We start from the raw sequence: 25,964 nt of genomic DNA, 5'->3' as shown, positions 1-25,964 counted from the left end.
TTGCAATAAAGTTATAAACTGGAATGGGTTTCTCCTTCAGAAAGAGAGGATTGGGACAGAGGACTGACTCCCCTGCCCTGGAAGTTTGCTATCTTGAAGGCCACCATCACCTCACCCCATTCCATGGGATATCATTGTCAACTTTGCTCCACCATGGAGGACTCAGCAACACTGGTGGCAGAGGAGCAGAGTGTGATCACAATGACCAGAATGAGTCCAGCTTCCCTGCCTCGTGAAGACCACGCTGAGCCATCTGGCTGGGGTTTCTGGGGACACTGGAGTGAAGGTGGCTGAGGAGGGTTAAGAGTTCTTAGTGTGGAGCAGTTTCCCCTGGGACCCCAGGCTTGGCTTGTTGAGTGGGGAAGGCCAATCCTGACAGCTCTGGGTGTGTGGAGATTCTGTTTAACAGATGGCCCCATACTTCTCTGACGCCTCTTTTGCAAAGAGGCGCTACCATTAGTGGTGGAACTTCCAGGCACTGGGGTGCTGCCTCCCATCCACACAGAAGGGTCAACCTGGGGTGGAGGGAAGTAGTCAGTCTGACAGTTCACTCTCCTAATCATACCTCCAGGCCCAGGGCACATCACTTTTATTCCCACTGGCAGTGGCATTTTCCAGAATCTTCCCAAAGCCACCAAGATTCTGCAGGGTTGAGGTGCTGGCTGCTCCATCCCAGGGTTTAGTGTTTCCAGAATGTTCCTGGAATGATGTTCCCTAGAACAAGCCTCAAAACCAGGCCTTCTTATCACTCCCCTGCCCCTTACCCAAACGGTCTCACCCTATACTATTAGGCCAGATTGATTGGCTTCCCAGCAACCAGATCCCTGCCGTCCCTCTCCCAGACTTGGGGACTGAAGAGAGGAAATGGGTCAGGAGTCATGAGTTCTCTTTCATATTTATCAGCAAACAGGATTCTGGACCCTCAGTAGAATTTAGTCCTGGGGCTAGGCAGGGTTTCTGGAAAGAAAGAGCCTTTGGGTTTGTGGCTGGAGAAAGATCAAGAAGTCTCTCAATTTGTTCACAGTGAAGATGGCGGGGGGTGGGGGGGTGTCTTTTTGGATTGTTAAAAGCTCCTACTCTGATCCAGGAATACCTGGGTTCAAATCCTGACTGACCCACTGACTAGCTGTGTGAGTTTCAGAAAAAAGATCACTTCATCTCTTAGAACTCAATTTCATCTTCCCTAACAATCTCTGGGAAGTTGGGAGGATTCCATGAGATGATGGATGTCAAATGCCTTATGACAGTGCCTGGGAGTAAGGAATCATCCGGAGGGGGGTGACTCCTCCTTGACACCACTCTAACCTGAGGATCACCCATTCCCAGGCTCCAGCATTCTCTCCAGCATCACGTCATTGGCCCAGTCTGACCTCCTTGGTCTTTCCCAGCCTCCCCACGTTTGTAGGAAGCTCAGTTTGTCTTCCGACTGCCCAGCGCACAGCAGGTCCTTTTCTGACTACTCCCCACCGTTCTTCCTCCTCTCTTTTGGATTGTCCTGTCTCATCTGCTCTACCAGCCAGAATTCTACCCTTTCTCAGAGACCTCGTACAGAGCCTGCCCCTTTCTAGATGTTTTCCTGGGTAACCCTGCCTTCCCTCCAAGTTCCTGTGGCAGTTGTCGGCCTTGGGTTCTCTTGTTGCCTGAGGATGCGTGCCAGTGCCTGAGGAAGGGAGTGTGCTGGGCTTGGTTGGGGAGAAATGGAGAGTCCTAACCTCTGCCTCGCCCCAGTAAGGGTCTATAGAAGGTCCCCAGAATGACCAGGAAAACAGTGGCACAGTCTTCTTCTGCCTCCAGAGAGGTGAGGATGGCTGAGGAAGGTCACAGCAGAGGGTAGGGAGGGACATCTGGGAGAGGGGCAGCAGAAGAGGGAGAGTGCCATGCCTCAGGCTAACGCCAGCACTGGGGATTCTTGCCCAGACCCCATGACCAGCACCAGGGGAGAAAGGAGCTGTGGTTAAACAGGTTCCATATTATCTTCAAACAGTCATCCTTTGGGGGTGAAGGAGTTGGGGGGTAGATATGAAGGTGAAGGCAGTGACTTCAAAATAAAAGTGGTCCAAGGCACTGGAGCACTTCCCAGTGGGGTCTCCCAAGGCGACACTCCATCAGCCCATGTTCTGGGGCCAGGCACCCTTTCCACTGCTGCCCTGGGACTGACCCTGTGTCACACCTTCCGTTGTGGTGGTCAAGTTATGCCCAGGCATTCTCTGAGGGGCTGGGTTGAGTCAGCAGAACCCCCGACCCCCAGCGGGTTGCTAGATGACTTCTTGCTTGGTGATGGTCGGCTGGGGGATGGCGGAGGGAGGCTTGACGATCGTGGCGATGGCTCCTGGCAGGAGCTTGTAAGGTTCAGACCCTGAGCCACCAGGGGGGGAGGGCTGTGGAGTCTCAGGGGTTGCTGAAGGGACAAAGAAACAGACAGAAGCTGCTCAAAATTCCAGCCTTTGGGGGGAATAAGTGAAGAGTCCTGGGGAAGTGCTTTTCTTTTCTCTGACACTTAGTTTTCTCTTTTATAAAATGAGAGAATTAATCTGATAACCCTATGTCTCTTATGGCTTAACCCATCAACAAGTCCCAGATCATAAAATCTAAGTTGTATGAAGTCTGGAAGTTACTATCACCCATTGACTCTACCATCTGACTTGGGCTACTTCTCCCATACCAGGGGCCAGGTCTTAATGTCCCCTACAGAAGTGAGATATGTGACAGGGATACTCTTTCTTGGGAGAAGGAGCAGTAGTTGAGACCTGTGGCTAACTGGCACAAAAATATCACTTCTTTGATACTGAGATGAAGAACAGAACTTAACTGGCCCCACTTTCACCACAAGTTGGGAGAGTAACTCTCACACAATAGCTTAACTTAATTCAGTGGACAACTTTCCCAAAGAAAATCTCAATGAAATGCCATTTCATCTCTGGGGACTGCCTCATCCCATTGAGAACTCTATTCTTTGAAGAGTTTTGCCCTGTGACACATTCACTCTCTGGAGATTTCCCCTGAGACAATGGTCTAAACCAGTGGACATCTCTACTCAATGGATAGTTTCTCTGATTGTTTATTTTTTCTTTCTATTTTTTTTCAGTGCTGGGGATCAAACCCATGGTCTTGCACATAGTAGACAAGTACTCTATCACTGAGACACATTCCCATCCTTTGGTTTTTTTTGTTTGTTTGTTTTTGAGATAGGGACTTGTGTAGTCCAGGTTGGCCTGGAACTCACTATGTAGTCTGGGTTGGTCTCAAACTGGTGATCCTCCTACCTCAGCCTCCCTAGTGCTGGAATTATAGGCATATGCCACCATGCTTGGCTTCCTCTAATTGTCTAATAGATAGCCTTTACCCATTTGGGCAGGCTTACTTCAATGAATACTTTAACTTAATGGTCAATGTCATCTGATAGAATTCTCACCCAATGGATTGTCTGATCCCAAAGGGACTTCATTCAGTAGAGGATGTCAATCACCTCATTGCATAAACAGCCTCCCTAAATAAACAGCCTTAATAGACAACCTCATCCCTCTTTCCCCACCCTGAAACATAGAAAACTGCTGTGTCCGAGTTTCCCTCTCTAGACTCAGCCTCCTCCAGCTTCTTTCTTAGGCCCCATCCTCACCCCTTGAGCTCTAAAAGCCCGCATTGCCCACCTGCCTGCCCCCTGGGTCGGGGCCACTCACACATCTGTCCATTGCTGAGGTGAGCGGGCATCGTGTTGGCAACAATGACGTTGGTGCCCATGTGTTCCTGCATCAGATGAGGGTGCAGGGGATGGTGTGCATGGGGCGCTTCACTGGAGGACCCTGCAAGGAGAGAGGTGAGGAGTCAGAACGGAGAGTCTGGGTAAGGACCATAGTTCCTGAAGCACCATCACTCGCCAGTGTGACCCATCAGTCTGCCTATCCAGCACCAGCAGTGACTGTTGGGAACCTGCTCGTGGGTTAGTAAACTAGGACTCACTGTTCTTGTCCAGAGGATTCATGAGGGTATTTGAAGGACTCAGATGACCAAGAGAACAAAAGTGACTTGACAGAAACAAGCAGCATGTAGGGAGCTCTGAGAGGCTTTAAGGACTGAGTTAATAGTTCTTAAAGGCCCTGACATGCAAGTCCTTCAGCCACTGGGTGCCAGCTCCCCTTTCAAAAGCCTTACCCCACATCCCCGCTTCAGCCAGGGAACATCTATGTGTCCCCTGCATTTTACTGTCCCTGTGCTTTTGCTCACCCTGCTGCTTCCATCACAGGTGGCTTGTCTACCCCACTTCACTCTCCCTTGTCCATTAGTCCTAATCCTAGCTTAGATATTTCCTCCCTTTGGAAGCCTCTCCCAGTGCTCCCTTCTCTCCTTCTTCTCCTTCACTGGAATTCCCACAGTAATTTATCTGTAACCTACTGTTGGGAACAACCACTTCTCTGTCTCTGAACATTACAATTACAGGTGTATTTCTCTTTTATTTTCTTTGAGGGCTTATCAAAGTGGAACACAGTAAGTGCTTCACAAATGGGTCAGGAAGTCATAATCCTTTAGAGGGTGTGGTTCATGGGTAATTTATTAATATGACAATGATAGAATTTTAAGACTTACAATCTGCTTCTAAAGAATCTCTGTTTCAGGGTCTTGATATGTTCTAATCTGGCCTGGAACTGGAGATTCTCCTGCCTTAGCCTCCTGAGTGCTGGGATTGTAGGTGGTAGGTAACAATTACTGAGTTCTTCTCATATACCACACACTGGTTTATAGCACTTTCTAAGTTTTACACAATTTTCTCTTCACAACAATCCTAGAGGGCGGACACTATTACTGTCCCATTCTACAGGGGAGGTTGCTTATCCCATTCTACCTCTGTTATCTCCATCCGGAGAGATGCTCTTACCCAAGTCTATATGGCAACAGACCACAAACTCCAGACATGGATCTCAGTGACCCCTGATCCATAACAACCCCTATTCACAGAGTCGATGTGAGAATGAGATGGCAGTGCTCAGCTGGGGACGACTGTCCTCTTTGGAAACATTTGGCAACTTCTGAAGTCATTTTGGGTTGTCACCACTGGAGAAGTACTATTGACAGGTCATGGGTAGGGACCAGAGATGTAGCTAAACAATGTACAGGACAGCTCAGCTCTCTACAAAGAAGAGCCACTCAGTCCCAAATATCAGTGGTGCTGAGAGTGAGAACCTCTGCCTTCGGTCACACCGTCACCTCTAAAACCTCCAGTTCAAGCGCCATCATGTCAATTTTGCCTCCCATCCTTCCAGTGCTCTCCATCCAGTAACACCCCTGCAAAAGCTCTCTGACCCCACTCTTCACTGTGTATCACCTCATCTTTATTTTTCTTTTAGTCCAGCCAAGATGCCTAGCCCATCATCATCACACCCTTGCAGCCACCCTCAACTCCCTCATAGCAACCTGCCATAGCGAAACACTTTCAAAGCTTTGTCCACTCTGTCTTCAATTCTTTAATTTCTTACTTACTCACTCTGTAACCGGTCCCAATCTGGTTTACGTTTTCATATCCTCTGACATTACTCTCAACACAGTGCTGACAGCCTCCACGTTGTCATCCAATGGACAACTCCTTCTCCTCCTCCGCTCCCCTCCCCTGGCCTCACTGTCACCTTGACCACCACCCCAGACCCAGCCTTGAGGATCCTCTCAGTCTTCCTCTTCTCACTGAATGACTTCACCATCATTGACGCCACTTAGAACAAAACACAGACTTCTCCCTGACCCTTTCTCTTCTCCTGACTTCCCATCTCTGATCCATCAGCAAGTCCTGAGGGTCCTTCCTCCAACAGATGGTCAAGTTTATCTAATGCTGCTCTGTTTCCATGACCCAAGCCTCCAGTGACTGGGACGGTAACATTCCCAGGGGTCTCTCGTTTCCATTTCACCCCCCTGAAATTCCTGTCCACCCAACAATCAGAGTAGTTTGTTTAAAACACTAGTCTCATTTTCAGTCTCCTTACAATAGTTGCAAAGAGAGTAAGATCCAAAGTTGTTTCCTTTTTGGTGAGTCTGGGGTTTGAACTCAGGGCTTGCTAGGCAGACACTTTACCACTTGAGCATGTCACTTAGCCTAAAGTTCATTCTTTTCTTGCTCTTCCTTTTCTCCTTCTCTTCCTCCTCCTTCTTCTCCTCCTTCTCCTTCTTCTGCAGTGCGACAGGGTCTCACTATGTAGCCCAGGCTGACCTTGAACTCACAATCCTCCTGCATCAGCCTCCTGAGTGCTGTGATTACAGGTATGTGCCACCACACCCAGCTAAAATCCAAATTTCTGGCCATGCCCTACGAAGCCCTATGTTTATGATTTGGTTTCTTCCTAATCTCCATCTTCCTGTCTTCCAAATGCCCCCACCACACACACACACACACACGCACACACGCAACCTTGCCCTTGGTTCTCAGATGCCCTTGATTTTCAGTATGCCTTCAGGCCTGGAACTAGTTTCTTTTGCTTGGAACGTTTTTCCTCTTCACTTTTAAAACTTCTATTTTCTTTTACCCATCAGGTCTTAACCACACATAATCATCACTTCAGTGAGGTCTCCCTTGGCCAACCCATCTGAACAGGCCCTTCTTTTCAGGTAAATTTTATTGCATTACCTGTGTATTGCCAAATCTATAATTATCTTTTTATTATTCACTTGGTTATTGCCTGTTCCCATGAAGCTTACACACACACACACCAAACACACCCTCCAGTGGTACAGAGATCTTGTTCTTTTCCGAGTCCCAGCATTTAGAACAGTGACTGGTACATGTTAGGCTCTCTCACTAAAGAAATGAAAAAATGTCCCCATTTTCCTGATGAGGATTTTTTTTAGTGATTTGAATTCAGGGCTTCATACTTGCAAAGTAGGCACTCCACTGCTTGAGTCACACGGCCAGTTCATTTTGCTCTGGTTATTTTGGAGATGGGGGTCTTCAGAGCTATTTGCTCAGTCTGATCTTGAACCACGATCCTCCCAACCTCAGCCTCCCAAGTAGCTAGGATTCCAGCTGTCAGCCACTATCCCCCAGCTAATTTTTCTGATGAGGAAATGGACACCCAGGCAGACTCAGCCATCTTTCCAGAGCCACACACCCAGGAGCTAACGGGGCTGGGAGGTGGGCTCAGGTCTGTGGGAGGCTTGTCTCAGGGGAGAGCACATCCCAGGGCCCCTTGGGCTGGTACAGACCTCCCAGCAGCATCTCCTGTAGCAGGTTGTCGATCTTGGCCATGCCAAAGAGCTTGATGAACTGGATCTGCTCGATCATCTGCCAGGTGACACTCTGTAGCGTAGGCAGCAGCAGCAGCAGCTCCCCGAACCGGCCGCGTGAGTCATACTGGCGGTCATTGATGTAGTCCTCCAGGCTCACCTGCACCTGGGACCGCAGCCTCTTGATCTTCCCCGGGTCGCTCAGCCCCTTGGCATCTGCAATGGGAGAGGTGGGAAGAGAGGGCAGAAGAGGCACACGTGTCCCCTGACCTGTGGGGCCCAGAATGGGGGGCTTGGGGGCCCAACATCACACCAGAACTGGGATAAGGATTCAGGGTCCCCAACAGTCAGTTCACAATAGCACAAATGGTGGCTTCCTAGACTCAGGCAGAAAAAGGTTTCTGTCCCATTTCCTAAAATACCAAACTACAGAAGAGGGAACTTTAGGAATAGGTATAATAAGTTGTTCACAACCTCCCCATCTTTTATTTGTCATTTTTTGTTTGGAGCTGGGAAAGGAGATTCAGGGCCTTTGCACATGCTGTGCAAGTGCCGTACCTCTGAGTTATTCCTCCAGCCTTTTCTCATCTTATAAATGGGAAACTGAGGTAAGGAGCAAACTAGGACTTGCCCCATGTCACACAGCCAATTGCTGGCAGTTATGATGTGATGTATCCACTACATAGAGAGAGCCTCCCTTCCCCAACCTGCCGCCTCCCCTCACCTGGAGACTCAGCCAAGCCTTCACTTCTCCAGGAAGTCTCCTCCATCCTTCCTAACACCATATTATGTGTTCATCACACCCTCAAATCTCCACGGCTCCTCCAGCACTACTGACCACACAGGAAAGAATACTCCCTTCCACCACACTACGAGTTCTGTGCGGGCAGGCAAATGTCTTATTTGCCATCTTAAACCCTCTCTCTCAGGACCCTCTGTCATGCATAGTCAGTATCTAGCAAATAGATAAGTGGATTAAGAGATGGATGGAAGAGAGAGAGAGATGAGTGAAAAAAAATCAGTGAATAAATTCTAGATCCTCAACCTAGAACGGAGCTCAAGAATTCATCCAATACTTTAATCTCAACCTTCATGAAAGTAAGGCATTTGTTTTCTCTTTTATTAAAAAAAAAAAAAGGAAGAAAGAGGAAGAAAAAGAGAAACTCCCAAGAAAAGAGAATTTACCCACATTTCCAGTGGCCATCCTTTACTCCCCAATGTTCATGCATTATTTCATTCAGTCAACAAACTTTCATTGAGCACTTGCTCCACACCAAGCCTGGACTAGGTTCCCTGCCCTCTGATCAGCTGCCAACTGCTTCCACACCACTAACCCCGCATGTGTCACTGAGCACTTGCCACCCACACAGTCTCATCCTGAGCACTGCAGGACACACAGCCTGGGTCAGGCTCTGAATAAAAGCAGAACTAGATGTCTAACCCCCCCCCCCCAGGAAATGGGAATCACATACAGAAGGTAAAACATAGGCTTGAGAGATAGGTGAGTAGACATTGAAGATAGTCTGAAGTTCAAATCCAAGCTCTCTCATTTCTTGGTGGTGTGACCTTAGCCAAGTTAGTCGACCTCTCTATGCCTCAGTTTACTTATTTGCAGAATGGTGATAATGGTAAATCCTACTTCACAGGCATCATGTCAGTATAACAATCTACCTGAAGTGGGGAAAACTACACTTCAATAAATGGTGCTGAGTTGCCTCTTGGTTGCTGTTATTACTAGAGGGGAATCTCCTTGTAGACAAGGACAGTGCCCAGCACAAGCAAGTCCTCTCTAACATCTACAAGGGGAGGGAAGCAAGCCAGCCTCTCAGGGCTGAGGCATCTTGACACTGTAGTGAAAACAGGCTTTGCACAAGGTAGGACCACAGACAGAGACATTCTGTAAAGATGCAGGTGAAAAGTCAACAGATGGAAAGAGCCAAAGAGGAAAGGAGGGATGCGGTATCTGTCCTGTCAAGAGAAGGGTAAGAAGATGCTGCCTTCAGTGGATAGGACCGTGATGAAGGCATGCACACTCAGAACTGGAAGCTGAAAAGGAATTGGAGAGACATTAAAACAGCAATAAAAATATACGTGGAGGATGAGGGAGAAAGGATGGGAATGGTGAGGGAGAAGAGAAAAATCCTCAGTCAGGAAAGGAGCTAAAATAGGATCTAAGTGTATAAGTCAAGAAATACAGGGCTGTGAATGTAGCTCAGTGGTAGACCAGCTGGCCCTGGGTTCTGTTCCCCAGTAATGCAAACAAACAACCCAGAGATGGAAAGCTTGGCAGTTTACTTTGAGCTGCCAAGGTGACTGCCACAAGAAACAGTTTAAAGGATCAGAAATGCTCTTCCTGGGGAGTAGGCTTCAGCTGGAAAAGTACGATGCATTTTCCAGTACATGTAGATAATATTTTTTTTAAATTATTAACATTTAATAGCAGTATAGGGGAATATATTGTGATATTTACATATATATCTTAGTTAGATTTACTCCCTCCATTATTCTCTCTTCCCCCCCTCGATAGTCTCTTGATGAAACTTTTTGAGGAAAAGAAGCAAAGATGAAAGAAGGAAGATAAGAAGTAGCAAGAAGGAAGGAGGAGAAGAGGAAGAGACGGGAGGGAAAGAGAAACCCAGGCCTTTGGAGTCAGTGCTTTGACAAGTCCCATGGTTCCTTTGAACACTAATTTGCATCACATACGGAGCAGGGCTGATGAAACAGGGGCCTCTTCTGGTTTTCATGACATGAGGGGTCATGAACACAGCAGGAGGAATCTGACAGCCTGGGGCATCATGGATGGGTTAGGAGGTGTGAGTGGTACCTGGGTCAAAGAATATGATGGCTTTGAGGCAAGCATACTCGTTGTCATCAATCTGCAGTTCCTGGAAGGGTAGGACGAGCTCATCGAGGATGCGAATGGATACCCTGCTCATCTCCGCCAGCTCTGGACAGTGCCGAGGGACGATGTAGTCATTGCCTGGAAAGGTGGGAGGGGGACAGGATGGGGCCATCACCTTGAGTTGACCCCTCTCCTCTAGCTGTGGCTTGCAGTTGGAATGCAACTGGTGCGCCTGGGAGGAGAGCCGCAGAGAGCACCATGCCATTTTACAGATGAGAAATCTGAGCCAAGATTAACAGGGTAAATTGCCTGAAGTCATCATGCTGAGCTCGGAACTTCGTTTTTTAGGATTCCTTTCATATAACCCGAGCTCTCTTTACCAACACGACTCAAGATGGAGGACAGTCAAGGGTTACTTGGAAGTCAAGATTAAGGAACCAGGTTCTGGAATTGGGCTACCCTGGTTGAATGGTTCTGCTGCTTATAGTTGGATATGTTTGGATAAGACATTCAAATTCTCTGTGCCTCAGTTTTCTTATCTATAAAATGTGGATAAATAATACAGATTCCTGGGGCGGAGGGCATGGACTTGCTTAACATGGGCAAGGCCCTAGGTTCAATCCCCACTACTGCAAAAATAGATAGATAGATAGATAGATAGATAGAGTACATAAATAAATAAATAGTTTCCCTCACAGAGTTGTTGTTGTACAAGAGGTTATGTTTGTCAAATAGTTAGCATAACTCCTAGCATATATTGGGTGCTATATAAGCACTTAAAATAAAAAGTCACGTAGGTCCAGGTGACATGTGCCATTTCTGGCCACCTCTGGCCCCTACACCAGACAGAAAATATGATTGCACAGGCAATTCCAAGTATCACCCTGGCTGGGCTCCAACTTGAAGGCTGGAGGATTTCTTTCCTTGAGTCCCTATTTCCTTGCATCTGAATGGGGTATCCCATTGAGAACTGGGTCCTGGAATCCTCCCAATGTGAGTGCTATGACACGACCACACTGTCTCCACCACGGACATTATCTTTAGCTTTGGTGTGCAAGATGTTGGCATCACCTCTGCGGAGCCCAGGCCGGACCAGGCAGCCTCCTCACCTAGGAGCAGCACGTCCTTGAACACCATGGATCGCTTGGTGGCTCCGAGCAGAAGGTGCTCACCAGCATGGGCTCTGAGCAGGGCCACCTGGAAGAGAGAAGGGATGGTGTCTGGCATCTACTCCAAGTCAACTCAGTGACCTTGGGCAAGTCAGCTCAGTGTTCCTCTCTGCCTTTACTTACCTGAACTCTAAGATAGGCACCATGAAACTACTGCTTCCGACTCGTAACTGATAAAACTAGGGACCTGGAAAGGGTTTGCAGAATCCAAGAAGGAGAAAGAACATGACCTCAGAGATGGGCAGATCCTGTTGACTATGCCCTTGAACTGCTGTGTGGTTGGGCAGGTAGCCGTTCCCCTTGGCCTCATCTGGGTGCCTGGGGTGACTGTAGCCCACGTTCTGTATGTACTCTTTTGAGCAGAGGCTCAAAGGTTTTCATCAGATTCTCAAGCGTCTATTACCCCAGATGTTCTAAAACTGTGAGCCAGCTTCAGAGAATTCTGAAAGATGCTTTGGGAAACTCAGACCTTAGGCCCCACTACCAGTAATTCTGTGTATATGGGATGGACCCAAGGATCTGCATCACTGGGCAAGTTTCTCGGCTGATTCAGATGATCCATTGAGGTTGGGAAGTCGCTAGTCCAGAAGCCCTCCAGGACATCTGTCCACTCGACATTGTGAAATTCTAGGATCCTAAGAGAACTTTACAAGAAGTTGGATGTGGGTGTAGGCTCTCAAAACTGGCTCTCCTCAAGGCAGAGGTGTGGTGGGGAATCTGCTGCCAGGCCTCTTCTCTGTGGGGAAGACCAGCAGTCTGTGAAGACTGAAGTTCGAGGTTGGGCCCTGCCAGCTCTCAGGAGAATATCACCTGTGCTTTTGAGCCAACTGCCTTAGTACTTGTATGGGGACCAAAGATGAACTGGGTAAAAACAGCCTAGGACCTGGTAGCCCTTAGGATCTTGTCTGCATCTTGGTAGGGCATGAAAGGGTGGAGGTTCTGTAGCAAGCCAAACTAGGGGGGTAAGGTGCCACTATGCACTCATTCATTCTTTCAGTTAGCAAATATGGCACACCTCTGAAGTGGCAGATGCTCTTAGACAACTGAGGGCACATGGTAAAATCAGCAACCTCATAGAACTCACAGACTACGGGGATGGTGGTGGAATGGATGATAAATAAAAGTAGAAAACAAGGGAAATAGAACAGAGGGTGATAGTACAGAGATGGGAGGGAGGGAGGAAAGGAAGAAAGGAGGAAGGAAGAGACAAATGGGGGGAGGGATGGAGGTGAGGGCTGGGTGAAAAAGAATAATGGGGCAGGAGAGGCTGCACAGATAGGAGATCAGGGGAGGTCTCTCTAAGGAGGTGAAATTGTGATGTGGCACGGAAGGTCCCTTGCACATAGTAATCACTCAGTAGGTCTTTGTCTGAATAAAGAAACAGATAAAGGAATAACTATGAGAGCCAGCATCTGAACTTCCTTTCTAGATCCAGCCCCTCTTGAACAAACACCTGTCCTTACTCTCTCCATCCCCCCATGACTAGAACCTTGTGAGGAAGAGAAAAAAAAAAGAGGTAAAAGGGGCAACCTTGGAGGTAAGAATCCACTTTCCGTGGCCAGCATGAAGGGAGGCATAGGATGCTCATTATTGAGCACCTCCTATCCGCCAGGCACCGTGCAGGGCTCGCTTCAGTCAGCCCAGTGGCTCTCAAACTGCAAGGCAGAGGACCTGGATTCAAATCCTAGCTCTGTGGCCAACCCACTCTGTGGCTTTAGGCTAACTGCTTTCTCTCTCTAGGCCTCAACCTCCTTATCCAGTGGTACTCAGCCTTCTAGGTCTCAGAAGATCGATGTCTAGAACAAACCAAGAAGAACACAAACTTGGAAACTGGTTCCTGGGGCAACATTAACAGATGTGTGTGTCCTCTAAATCTTGCAGGTAGGCCCTGCCCATGCTGGGCAGGATGGGGTCCTTAGGCATCATGAATGGGTTCCCAGATTCAACCCCCAGACATGGAAGCTGTGCTGGGGGATAGGTAGGTGGGGAGGGGGTGTTAATGATTGTCCTGTGTCATTGGCCACCCATCACTGCCCTCTGAGAATGCTCCGAGCCCCAGCCAAGGAGGTTTGGGTGGGAAATCGAGGTTAACAATTGCTCAGCTTGGGGGTATCTTGTTGTCCTGCTAAGCCCCTGGGAAGGAACAGTGATTAAACATTAACTCAGACTGTCCAGAAGAGGGACCGGGCCAGAGCACGAGGAGCCAGAGAAGTCAGGGGTGCCTTGGACAAGATCCCTGTCCCTTCAACTCTCTTAAGGGAGGGAGGAATTGTCTGGGACAATGGCCTCTGGTCTAGCCCTAGGGGAGGCTGAGGAGCAGCCAGACCCATGTTTTCCCATTTCACCCACCAGGTGAGCTTAAAGGTATTTTGGGTGATTCCATGCCAAAGGGGTTGGAAGGCCTGGCTTCCACCCAGAGAAACAGCTGCCTGTCTGCAAGACTTCTCTGAAGATTTAAGAGACAAGGTTCCTAGGTGCTTCCTCCAAAGCTGGGAGGTGGCCTGGGACAGCTCTCCTCGCTCAGGCAGGGAAGATGTCTGCAGAGGCCAAGGGGACTCTTGACGGGGGCTGTCACATGCATGTCATCTGTCCTCAGACACACGCCCCCCTTCCTCCAACCCTTTCAGTATTCCAGAGAAGCTCTGGAACATTTTCAGTATTCCAGAGAACCTACTTTGTGAAATAAAATGCTGAGTTAAACCATCTTGGTGGACACAGGAAGCCAACTGTAGTTAGCAGTGTGTGCTCAGTTATGTCACACAGTACATGTCCTTGGTCCTCCCAACAACACTCTGAAGTGAATGATTCCCACTTGACAGATGGGAAAACTGAGCCTCAGAAAGAGGAAGTAGTTTGCCCAAGATCAACCAGAACTTCAGCCCCAAGTTCCTGATCCCTGGCCCTAGATCCTTGTCAGCAACCCCTAGAAGAGCGGTATGGTACAGAGGTTTACTGCTGGACTTTGGCACCTCTCTGGCTATGTGATTGCGAGCAAGTTGTTTAACCTCTCTGGGCTCAGTGTCCTCACCTATAAGATGAGAAGAATAATAGTCATTGGACAGACTAAATGACTTAATATTTGTTGAGTGATTTAAACAGCTCTGGTCATACATGAGTGCTATGTGTCTTTTGTAAAATTAAGCCAGTCCAGGGCTATATCCCAGGTGGACCTGCAGGACCCTGTGGCCCAGTGTCAGCCACTACACACCGTGAATGACTGCCCTCACCTGGTCATCTAGGGGGAGCTCGCAGAAAGCCGGGATGTACTTGGCCCACTCGACCAGCACCAGCAGCTGCTCCTTCATGGACTCGCACACGTCTGCAATGTTGGCAATTTTCTTTGCCCGAATGTCACCATTGATCCCAGAGACAGGGGAGGTTATCTGTGAGAGACAAGGAAGTGCTTGGGGTGGCAGGACCTGCCACTTCCTTTTGTTTGCCCAGGGCCCACCCCTAGAATGTCTCCCTGTTCAGTGGGGGAGACATTCCCCTCTAAATGTGTGTGCACTTCCAGCTTTGCAGGAAATTTGCCCCAAAGGGGTGGAAGGGAGGAGAAGGAGAGCTCCCTTGAGGTCTTTGCTCACTGCCTGCCCTGCCTCCTCCTCCTCCTCCTGCTCCACAGAGCCCCAGGAATCCCTTGGTCCTAGAGAAGAAACAGGGTAAAAACCCCCAACCTCATTTCATAGATGAAGCCATCATGGCCCAGATGGTGCTGTCACTTGCCCAAGGTCATACAGCGGGGGAGCTTACTCAGCAACTCTGCAAGGTGTCAGCTGAGCCCCAGTATGCCACCTTGGTCCAGTGGTACAGTCCTCTGTTCTCTCTGGCTGGAATGTGGACAGCAGGATGGACAAGGCAGTGTCTCAGGACACCAGACCTGGTTCCACTTCTATCTTTGCTACTAATCTGGCTACATGACATTAGACTCAGTTTCCCTGCTATGATATCTGTGGCCCTTTCTGTCAGCTGCTGCAGAGCCTAGCTGTGGGTGGGGGGCGCTGGATGGAAGTACAGGAAGTGAGACTCCTCTGTAGTGCTGGGAACTCCAGGCAAGCAGATGGGTCACCCTGATACCTGCTGGGATAGGACCTCAGCCTGCAGGAGCGCATTGATGGAGGGCAGGCTGCTGTCTTCGTAGCTTGACCTTCGAGTGCTGATCCGGTCTCGTTCATTTTGCACAGCTGTGAAGGGTAGAGAGAGGTAAGCAGGGGGCAGGGAAGGGCAAGGTGTCCCATGACCCAAGAGGAACTGGGGAGATGCTAGAGGAGAGAGTTCAACCTGGTGTGTTTTGAGAGTCAAGGAAACACATCTGGGGTGGGATCCAGAGGACAGTCCAGCCCAGGTGTGCAAATGAGGGGAGACAGATTCTAACTCAGCTTGTAGGAGAACTTTCCAGACACCAGACCTCTCCCGCCCTCCCCTCCACACACACACAATGGGGAGGCTGTAGGAGTGACCTACCCAACCCCAGAGGTGCACAAGGCACTAACTACTCAGCAGGGGGCTGAAGGTGGCTCCAGAGAACTGAGGAGTGGCTCTGCTCAGATCCCAGATCCTCAAGATCTATTTGCAAGAAGGTCCTTTTCTTTCCAAATGAATGTGTGTAAAACAAGCAAAAGTTGTTGGTCCAGGTGCCTTGGAGATTGACCAGGGAGTACTGGGCACCAGGTGGAAGTCCTGGATGGGGAACCTGAAGACCCCAGCTCCCCTGGAGGCCCGTCCACCGGCAGGAGCTCTGTGCTCCAGACTGACCTTCCCAGTCAGCAAGGCAAAGTTGCTACCCTCTTGCCCTGCTCTACCTGCTCAGAACCCAGGGACCCGGGGCCTTTGCTTACCTGGCCCCTAGCACATCGCCCACCCCACCCCCCCACCCCCGCATCTGAGTCAGACCAGGCCTGGGGTATCACACAGTCCTGCTGTACCAAGCCCAGCCCCTGGAGTCCAAGAGGCCTCACTGGGGAAAGAGGCTTTGCTGTTAAGGGGCAAGAATAAGGATGAGGCTGTTGAGACCCATGGTCCTGTGATGAGGGATTAGTGTTTTCTCTGGGGCCTCAGTTTTCCCATATAAACCATTTTCCCCTCAGCCTACTCCCTGAACTCCTTCCCATCTCAGGAACCTACAAGTGGAGTCTCCCAGTCCTTCACGCCCCAAGCCCAGGTTGTCACACCCCTGCTGTCAGTCATCATCACAGAGCAGACTGCTCCTGCCCTGGTCAGGCCCGTGCCTCTCCTCGGGGTTGGGCCAGGGCCTCTTTACTGCCTCCCTGCTCCTGGCCTTGGCCCTGGGCCTGTGCTCCTCTCAGCCCCTGGGTCAAATCCTGTCACCTCTCAGAATCAATGCCTCCCATGTCACAGCACCTTAGGATGCCCTTCCCTCTCTTCTCCTTGTTCCTTCCTAACCTCCTGGCTCACTCTGTTCCAGCCCCACCTGCTCCACCTGCTCCCGCCAACTTACAGGCCACATGTTTCTACAGGGCCTTTGCCCCTGTTGTTCTCACTGCCTGAAATTCCCTTGGCTCAGCTGCTTCTTCACTTCCTTCTTGTCCTTCTCAAACACATACTCTGTCTGCTACACACTCCCGCAGGCTCTGCTCCCTTCCCCTACTTTGCTTTTCTTCAAGGCACTTACTGTAGAATTATTTAATTTCTTTATTTCTTCTCTGTGCCATGGAAAGCTTCAGGAAGCCAGAATTTCATCCCTCTTGTTCACTGCTCTCACCTGGGGCATAGAACACAGCCTGGTGCACAGTAGGTGCTCAGTAAATATTTGTTGAGTGAGCAAGAAATGGTCTTTTAAAAAAATTTTTTGTGGGGTTGGGGATTTAGCTCAGTGGAAGAGCGCTTGCCTGGCAAGTGTAAGGCCCTGAGTTCGGTCCCCAGCACCGGAAAAAAAAAAAAAGGAAAAAAAAAAAAAAAATTTTTTTTGTGGTACTGGAGTTTGAACTCACGGCCTGTACCTTGAGCCACTCTGCCAGCCCTTTTTGTGAAGGTTTTTTTTTTTTTTTTTTGAGATAGAGTCTTGCCAACTATTTCCCTGGGTTGGCTTTGAACCAAGATCCTCCTGATTTCTACCTCCTGAGTAGCTAGGATTATAGGCATGAGCCACTGGTACCTAGCTTCAGCTTCCTCTTGATTGCATACCTTGTTGGAATCTGAGAATCAAAGTCAATCTCAACCTAGCCTAAGGGTGGTGGAGTATAACAAACAGCCTGAGGTAGGGGAGCTCCTCTCCCCACTCCTCTACTCCTATCACCCACTGCACCCCTCTTAAGCAGCCCGGCCTGTCCTGTAACCACCAGCACCTCCGGGTGTCATGGGGAGGGAGGCTGAATGAAATGCCGCTGTCAGCAGCTGCGGATAGGGTTGGCTCCCCAAGGTTAGCTGGCCTTATCAGCGGCCGGCGCGAGCTCAGTCACGGAATGATGTTTTCCAAATGTTTGCTCAGTATTAGCAGGGTCGGGGACCTAATGTAACTTCCATTGAATATTAACCGACGGAGCAGGGGCAGAGAGGAGATGAGCCTGTCTTCCTAGAGGACCCCTGGTGGGGCCTGGGGAGCTGAGCCAGACTTCCGAGAAAAGCCCCATTGAGTCCATCACCAACCCGCCCCTCCTACATCCCCTGATCCTGCTTTCTGTCCTGGGTCTCTGATGCCAGGAGCCAGACTTTTGTCCTGAGTTTGAGAGCCAAGGTCAGGCAGGTGTCTTTCTCCCTGGCCTTGGTCATTAGGGCAGAATTCCCTGTCACCTGCTGGCTCATTGACCCCTAGGTTTCTCCCCACCCCAGAGTCTTTGCCTCTCCATGGAAACCCCTTCCAGCTACCATGGGACATCCTCTGACCAAGACTCACAGAGCTAAGGGATTTGGAGCCCTTCCCTGTGGGTGACGGGGCGTTTCAGGAATCAACACAAGACTATACCTCCCAAATGGATCATCAACTTTCAGCCCAGGAAGCTTAGTGTCTGCTAAATCCTGAGGGGCTGAGTTCTAGACTTGCCTCCACCTGTCCCCATCACATTAACTCTCTGGACTCAGTTTCCCCACTGAGTGGGGAATTAATTCTTCCAGAAGTAGAGGATGAATTCTTCTAGGTCAAGCACATATATAAACCCTGCATTTCCAGCTCACACTTTCTGTTCCTTGAGGATTTTTGGGTTTCAGTCCCCAGTGAATGGAGTTGAAAGAGAAAGAAAGGAAAACTTGTTCCACTCTCCTGGTCTGCAAGACCTCCATTGATAGGCATTTGGTTTTGGGAGCTTCCCATCAGCGGAGGACAGATGTTGGGGCCTGGGAGATGTAGGTAGAACCAGCAGTACCCTAACTTCCCAGGGCTCACCCACATCGGCCACAGAACACTTTGCCATCACCCTTCATTCTCAACATGACCGAGCACATGTCATATCTTCCAGCTAACATAGCATGCAAACAAACAAGAGGTTTACTAACCCACAGTCTTTGCCAAATGTCCCGTCTTCCTGGAAGAATGTCCATTTTCTGGCCCCAAAAGCAAGCAGCTACTTTCAAGGTCAAGGCTGAGCTAAGGCTTGATGGCCTGGAGCCCACTGCCCTCCCAGGAGCTGGGGTTTGGGGCCACTGGCTCTTTGCATCATTATCCAACCTTATAGGTAGGAAAACTGGAGCCCAGAGGGGCTCCCTCAGGTGAAAATGGGTCTTTCTGTTTAACAAGAGACATCTGTAAGGACAGACAACAGCAAGACTAGGCCACATACAGCCTAGGAAGGTAGCCACCTGCTCAGTGGACTGCCAACCCCTCCCGCCTGTTGATATTTCTGTATGAGAGATTCTTCTCAAAACAGTGCCCTCTGGGCAGTCATTGTGCCTAAAATCTTAGGCTTTTGGGAAAATTGTGTCACTGAATCTTAGAACTGTACAATGTTAGACCCTGAGACTAGAATTCTCGGTCTTACCACCAATGCTCGTACACGTACCACCTCACGTTCATAACACTTTCTCGTTCCGCAAAGTGGACTTAAAACTTGGAGGTGAGAGTGGGCCAGACAGCCTCATCTCCATGGAAAGTGGTAGGGGGGAGGGGGCACTGACATTTGTAAAAGCTCCTCCTCTATCAGAGAACCAGAGGTCTGTTAGAATTGTGGTGCTTAGAGCAGGGTGGTCAGGACCTTGTTTTCCAAGAGATCTCCAGAGTTCCCACTAAGGCCCTATAGGAATGACCACAGAAGACATTTCAAGGGATGGGGCAAAGAAAACGAATTTGAGGACAGAGATGGGATAGGGAGGAATCCAAACCAAGTTTCCCCTCCTTCTCAGTCAGCCTGGTGCAGGCTGGTCCTAGGTTCTGGCTTCTCTCTCTCTCTCTCTCTCTCTCTCTCTCTCTCTCTCTCTCTCTCTCTCTCTCTCTCTCTCCCCCTCCATGTGTGTGTGGGTGTGGGTGTGTGCGCACAGGACTAGACCATGGACTAGAAGTGAAGGTTTAGGAAAGAGCAAGGAAGGCAAACTGAGAGAAGGAAAGGAAGAAACTTGAAAATGAACTCAGATTACTTGGAAAAACAATGAAAAGTTTTTGCTGTCTCAGCTTGGACCAGAAACAATCCTTCAATGTTCCTTGGGGTCTAGGTGCATAAAGTAGCAGCACTGAGTTAGTAGTGTCCAAACAGCAGGAAACTCGGGTTCCAACCTAAGCCCTTCCACTGACCAGATGTGGGGCCTTCAGCAAGGTGCCGAATCACTGTGGGCCTCAGTTTCCTGGGCCATGGAAAGTGGGGAGAGTAGTGGTTCTGGCCATATGCAGCTAGTGTGAGAAGGAAACGAGCTATTGAATGTGGGCAGAACCAGCCCAACACTCCATATCTGCTGGGGGTAGGAAGCCTGGGGAGACTTCCTGTTCTCCATCCAGGACAGTTGTTCCCACTGTCTGGAAGAGGAAAGGTCTGGGATCACCTGATGCTCAAGAATGAGGACTAAGGGGACTGGAGTGCTTGTCCCTGAACAGGAAGCCCAGGAATAGGGTCCCCTGCTGCTCACACTTGTGCAGTCTGGGTGGCATGCTCTACACTTTTCCTCGTGTTGGAAGTATTCCACTAAGAAAGAGCACCCACTCCGGCCACCTTGTGGTAGGACAGGCAGGCCAGGTGGCAGTTGCAGGGAGCCTGAGTAGCTGAGTGGGAGCTTATCTCTGAATCTTTCTCAAGACCAAGCCCAGCCGCTCCCTGTGGTCAGATTTCCAGGCCCTCCCTCCTCTCAGTCACCCTGGGGCCTGTCCCTGAGTCATAAACTGAGGCCACAGTTATAAACGCAGAGCCTGGGTGCAGGTGGGGGAGGGATTAGGCTCACCTTCCTTCTTCATGCCGGCCCGGAAGCACTTCTTGAGCCTGCAGTAGCGACACTGGTTCCTCTTGTCTTTGTCCACCACGCACTGCCGGCTAAATCTGAGGAGGGTGTTGGATGGTTGGATGGAGAAGAAAAGGCCTCCCCTCTTAGAACAAGGAGGCTGACCCCAGCCTCCTTGCTCCATCTTCTGTACCTCAGGACTTCTCAAGCTAACTAGTAAGGAGCTAGAGCGGTCTTAAGGACTCTCTGAGAGTCCAACTTCTCCTGCCCAATATGGGAAGCTGAGACTCAGAGGTGCGACATATGGCCCTGGCACAGGCAGTAGAGCTGAGTTGAGAGCCCTGGTCTCTTGAGCTCCTGAGCACTGCTTTCTCTGCCACTTCCCATGAGAGCCCAAAGCCCATAGCAGGCTCCTGGTTACGGCTCCAAGTCAATATTCGGCCCATCCAAGCCTCACTAGGGGATGTGCCCCTTATTGGGGGTTCACGAGGGTCAAGCCTGGCTCTACCACTGCTTCAAACTGAATTCCCCATCTTTAAAATGTGAGAATCAAGGCTACCTCCGAGGGTGACAGGTGACTCTAAGATAATACACTGGCACAGGAGGTGCACATGGCAAGTGCTCATACATGACAGCTGCTATGATTCTATTGGTGTTATACAAGTTGGGAAATGCCCCAAAGCCTTGGAAATCCTTGGTGTAAGTGGAAAGGCCTAGGGCTAATACCTTACTTGTTCTAGAGCACACCCTCTTAATGGTTAATAAATAGGGTTGCTAGAATAGCTCTTCCCATCTGGACCCACAAGGCCTAAGGAGCCAGAAGAGTTTGAAGGCTTTTAAGGAAAGATGCCTCTGCAGGCCTCTGGGGGACACGAGTCCAAATGCGCCCATTTCCCAGATGAGGAAATTGGGGCAAGCCAAGCTCCTCACCTGCAGGAATACATGTGGTTCTTCCTCACACTCCTCCGGAAGAAGCCCTTGCAGCCGTCACAACTTGAGGCCCCGTAGTGCTTGCCTGTGGCCCGGTCTCCACAGATGGCACACAGGGCACTGACGCCCAGGCTGTTGGGTGTGTTGAGGTTGGTGCCTTCTGACGGGGATGTGTCTGTGCCAGAAGAAAAGGAGTGAGGACCCAGGAGGGGCAGAGATCAGTATGAGCCTTTCCAGAGCCATGTCCATGCCAGGTCCTGGGTTATTTCTGTCCATCACCTCTTCCTGCTGTGTCCTCAGCAAGTGACTTGGTCTTTTGGAGCCAGGGTTTTGCAGCTATAACCTGTGGCTGTGTGCAGCTGACCTCCCAGAGGATCTGTGAGGGCCCACTTCTCACCTTAGAAGGAAGACACCAACCCCAGCTTTCTCAAAGGAAAAACATAGCCACCCTGTAGAAGCACTTTGTGCTTCTAGACTCCTGGTTGGGGCTGCCTCTCTCCAGAACCAGGTCCTGTCTTTTCCCTCACTGAGTGACCAGGCCCGGGAAGGTCTCAGCTTGGTGCCGATACACTCTGAAGACTCTCCCAGGAGCTGGAATGACATGCACCAAAACTGTTCACTCCTCCTTTGCCTCCTGGGAGGGTTCTGGCAAGGGTCTGGGTGCCTTTCGAACACCTCCCATCCTAGAGGCAAATGCTACCCCTCCCAACATAAACAGGAGGAAGGGTATCGGTGAAAGGGATCTTGGCTTGGGAGCCAGAGGTTATGAGCCCTTAGAGTGATGCTAGCTATCTGTGACCAGGTCATTTTTCTAGTTTCTTTTCCCCCTGGCCTCAGTTCTCCAGCTACAAAAGGGAACAGTTCAACTGGTCTGTTTTCAGATTTTTTAAAAGTTTCAGTAGCCGAACCCCCTTTTTTGGTGAAGTAAATATTCCATTAAGGATGCCCTTTGGGGATGATAAACTATGATACCTACCTCCCCCAAAAAACATGCTTGTATACCTCACAAGTCCACACACACGTGTTTCCATAGAAACTCTGAGATATCTAAGGGGATGTCCAGCTGAGAAGTGGAGAGGGCCGAAGTGCTGGAGCTCAGAGCACAGACTCTGAAGCCCCGTGGCCTGGAACCAGATCCCAGCTTCCCACTTGATCATGTGGTGTTGGCTTTGTCTGTTTACTTCTCCATGCCTTTGTTTCCCTCCTTGTCAAATGGGGAGCATCGTAATCCCCTAGGAGTGTTCTGAGGAATCAGTGTGTGTGATGTGTTTGACCTACAGTAAGCTCTAGACTTGCGTTTGTGAGCTAAACACTTCTCTACAGAAGAAAAGTCTGGAAGCAGATGACTTGTAGTCTCTGTGCACAAGTCTCCTGGCTGAACTCTCCTAGGACTCCTGAGTATGCCCAAGAGTGCAGCCCCCTCCACCTGGTGAATTATTCCTGGAGACAGGGATAATTGTTAAGCTACTCTGGTGCCCTTTCTCCCTCAGCCTGTCCTCCCCTGATCCCCAGGGAGAGCTGACCCCACAACTCCCTGCCATGCAGATAGGAAGGAGCTCTGCTCCTAGGCAGATGGGGTGACCCCTGGGGTAGTGGGCCACCCCATTCTCCAAGTGAGGACACTGAGGCTAAAAGGATAAGTGACTCAGCCAGCGCCATCATTCTGCTGCTGAGGACAGGGGTCAGTGTGCCAGGATACTGCAGTCATTCTTCCTTGCTGTGGTATCTGTCAGGGCCTCTAAGAAGCAAGGACCCTCAGCTGCTGCTGCTGCTTCTGAATTGGGGCTGGGGGAGTGGGGAGATAGCCTTGGAGCCTTCAAGCCACCAGCTCAGTGTATACCCAAAACACTTTGGAGAACAACTTCACATAACCTTAGCTTCCTGATCACTGTAAACTCCAGCAGGGAAAGGAGACCCTTCTTACAGAAGCTCAGAGTCCTGAAGACGACCCTTGTGGGACCAGTCACCAGGGCTAAGCACTCAGGAACCTTACCTTATTTATCCTCTGGTTCAGCCTAGGAGGCAGGTACTAATGTTCTCATTTTTTAGATAAGGAAACTGAAACCCTGAGAGGAAAATGGCTTGCCAGGTTTGGACAGGAAGGATCTCTCTAGATATGATGTGTCTTCAGGACACCCAGTCAAGGGCCTTGGCCTCTGGCTTAGAAGCACAAGATTTCTGGGCTTTGAGGGGGCTGTGCAGTGGCCAGGAGCACATATTGTCCCTCTGTGGTCACACAATACGCCCAGGGCAGCAGTAACTTGTTAGCCATTTTCCCCTTGAACCCTTCCTAAAAGCTGACTGACCAACAGCCCTGGGATGAAGGAGCCCATTTTGTAGAAAATACAGAGGCCAAGAGAGGAGGTGACACACCCAAGGTCACACAGTGGGTGAGCAGCTGCTGAGACAGGCCATGTACAGTGCTGGCTACCACCTCCTCTTCCCAGCTGCACTGATCACAGCTTCCCAGCCTCAGCCAGAACTTCAGCTGGACTGGCTGTTTGGAGCCATGGATGAAAGTTGGTGACAGGCCAGCCTCGGCTAGTTGCTATCTCTCCTCTGAGGCTGGCCTGGAATCCAGTAGAGCCCTTCCCCTTGAGAAGCTTCCTGGAGTCCAGACCTCCTTCCTCTCCCACCTGCTCACAGAGAGAACCATCATTCCCTACAGACGTGTGCTGAGCAATGCTGGAGCAGATATATAAACATGGAGAGCGACACCCACAGGAAACAAAATCTACTGAGTGTCAAATGGACGTGATGCTGTTGTGAATCACATTTGGCAAAAGGTAACATGAAAACCCTGCACAAGAGGTGTATGTGATCACGTGCCCTGGGAGACTGCTGCTCCCATCACGGACGCTGTGTGCATATGCAGCAGGTATAGACAGGGGCACACGCAGAATGCCAGGCGGGACCCATGGGCAGAAACCACAGGGCTTGCAAACATATCCACATTTACAAACATACTCAGTCCATAACCCACATGTACAGCACATGTGACAAACACCCACAGACACACGTACACACATCACTTACAATTATAAGCAAGACCAACAGTCACCTCTGGAGCACAAAAGACCCATTCAACAAACAAGTACAGATGGAAAGGACCCAGAACACAAACACATAAATGAACACAAATATACAGATGTGTTTCTACAAGTACATGTTTGTCAATAACCCCAGCACACACACGCTTAATGGAAACCCAGGACCATGAACACACCCAACACACACACGCAGTTGGGTTGGCCTCTTAGTTAGCAAACCTTCCCTGAGAATTTCATTTTCCCTTAACTCCAAGTCCCCTAGGAAAGTCCCAAAGACATTCTGAAATACAGTCATGCCTCCCGCAACCATCTTTAGGGACAGACGTACCTTCCCACCTCTCTCACCTAAGCCCAGGGAGCTCAAAAGGGGTCATGTTTGACTGAATTACTGGAGCTGGATACCAAGAGGGATCTCACCATCATGTCCCTGTTGCCAGCGACATGCTAAGCAGGAAAGCCGCGAGGTCCCAGGGACTGGGGAAGGGCCGGGGGGGGGGGGGGGTCCTGGTATCTACTTTTGCTGGAAATTTGCTCCTGTAGGCCTTCCTCAGCCAGAATGCCTCTAGTCACTGAACCTGGGCCCTTTTACTTCCCTGGCAACACTTGTGCTAGCCTACAGGACCAACTACCATTTTCTGTCATTCTCCTCCCACCCCAAAGTCAAGTGCCAAAGATCCGCTCCCATATCTGGGCACACCTGCCCCAACTGGCACACCTGGGCACACCTGCCCCCACCTACCATTGCCCATCGTCAACACCTGCACATTCTCAAATTCCAGGGTGGTGTAGGCTGGGTCCAGGGCAGCACTGTAGTCAGCCATGTCCATGTCGACGAGGGTTTTGGAGAGGCGCATTCTCCCCTACCCACGCCTCGGCCACCTGCCCTGCCCAGGATGCCCACCCCAAGCTTCTGGGCTGAGCCCCAGCCCCCGCCCCTGCCCTACCCCCTTCCTCCTCCCAGGTCCCCTCTTTGCCTTTCTTCCTTTCAAACTGTCCTCTGGAGGCTCAGCCTGGCGTCTGGGCCTAGCCTCTGCGAAGGGGTGGAGGCTCTGAGGGGAGGGGTGGGAGTTAATGGTTAATCAGTCCCCCGCTGCTGGATGGGCTGGGCGGGGCTGCAGGGATTGGGCTGTTTGTTGGTTTCTGACTGACACCTGGGGTGCTAATTACAACTGTTGGGGCCCTAACTCACCAATGTTCAGGTATCAATTTGGTAGGTCGGGTACTATAACCCAATGGCATCCTTTTGACTCTTGACTGGACCCACCCTCAAGCCGCTGTTCCTCCAGGCTGGACAGTCTAACTGATATGGTCAGGTACTGGCAGTCCACCTCCAAGACGCCCTAATTCAATCACTTCCCCAATCATTGACTTCTACCCTCAATGTTCTGGCAGAGATAAAGCTGCCTTGTGGCTCATGGATTGAAAACCTAAATCCCAGGCCCAGATGCTGGCAGCCCTTGGCAG

General features: G+C 50.2%; 1 protein-coding gene across 4 annotated transcripts in view; it reads right to left on the bottom strand.

Annotated features, from left to right (window-relative positions):
• Nucleotides 1-876: 876 nt before the first annotated feature.
• Nucleotides 877-25,964, bottom strand: part of Hnf4a (hepatocyte nuclear factor 4 alpha) — a 60,670-nt gene continuing 35,582 nt past the window's right edge. For 2 of the 4 annotated variants that reach the window (XM_074074819.1, XM_074074820.1), the window contains exons 2-10: nucleotides 21,451-21,625; nucleotides 20,524-20,618; nucleotides 15,286-15,392; nucleotides 14,439-14,594; nucleotides 11,152-11,239; nucleotides 10,025-10,180; nucleotides 7,180-7,416; nucleotides 3,648-3,800; nucleotides 877-2,398 (exon numbers count right to left, since the gene is read on the bottom strand). In XM_074074819.1, coding sequence (XP_073930920.1) covers nucleotides 2,256-2,398; nucleotides 3,648-3,800; nucleotides 7,180-7,416; nucleotides 10,025-10,180; nucleotides 11,152-11,239; nucleotides 14,439-14,594; nucleotides 15,286-15,392; nucleotides 20,524-20,618; nucleotides 21,451-21,625 — 1,310 coding nt within the window. In that variant the 3' untranslated portion in view covers nucleotides 877-2,255. Of the gene's footprint in view, nucleotides 2,399-3,647; nucleotides 3,801-7,179; nucleotides 7,417-10,024; nucleotides 10,181-11,151; nucleotides 11,240-14,438; nucleotides 14,595-15,285; nucleotides 15,393-20,523; nucleotides 20,619-21,450; nucleotides 21,626-25,239; nucleotides 25,435-25,964 lie in introns of those variants that run through there. The other 2 variants (XM_020173129.2, XM_020173130.2) reach the window with 2 other exon arrangements.

Source organism: Castor canadensis, chromosome 5 (assembly GCF_047511655.1).
Source record: "Castor canadensis chromosome 5, mCasCan1.hap1v2, whole genome shotgun sequence".
NCBI classification, from domain to species: domain Eukaryota; kingdom Metazoa; phylum Chordata; class Mammalia; order Rodentia; family Castoridae; genus Castor; species Castor canadensis.
The sequence above is the reverse complement of the archived record's forward strand: the minus strand, read 5'-3'. Positions and strand labels throughout refer to the sequence as shown.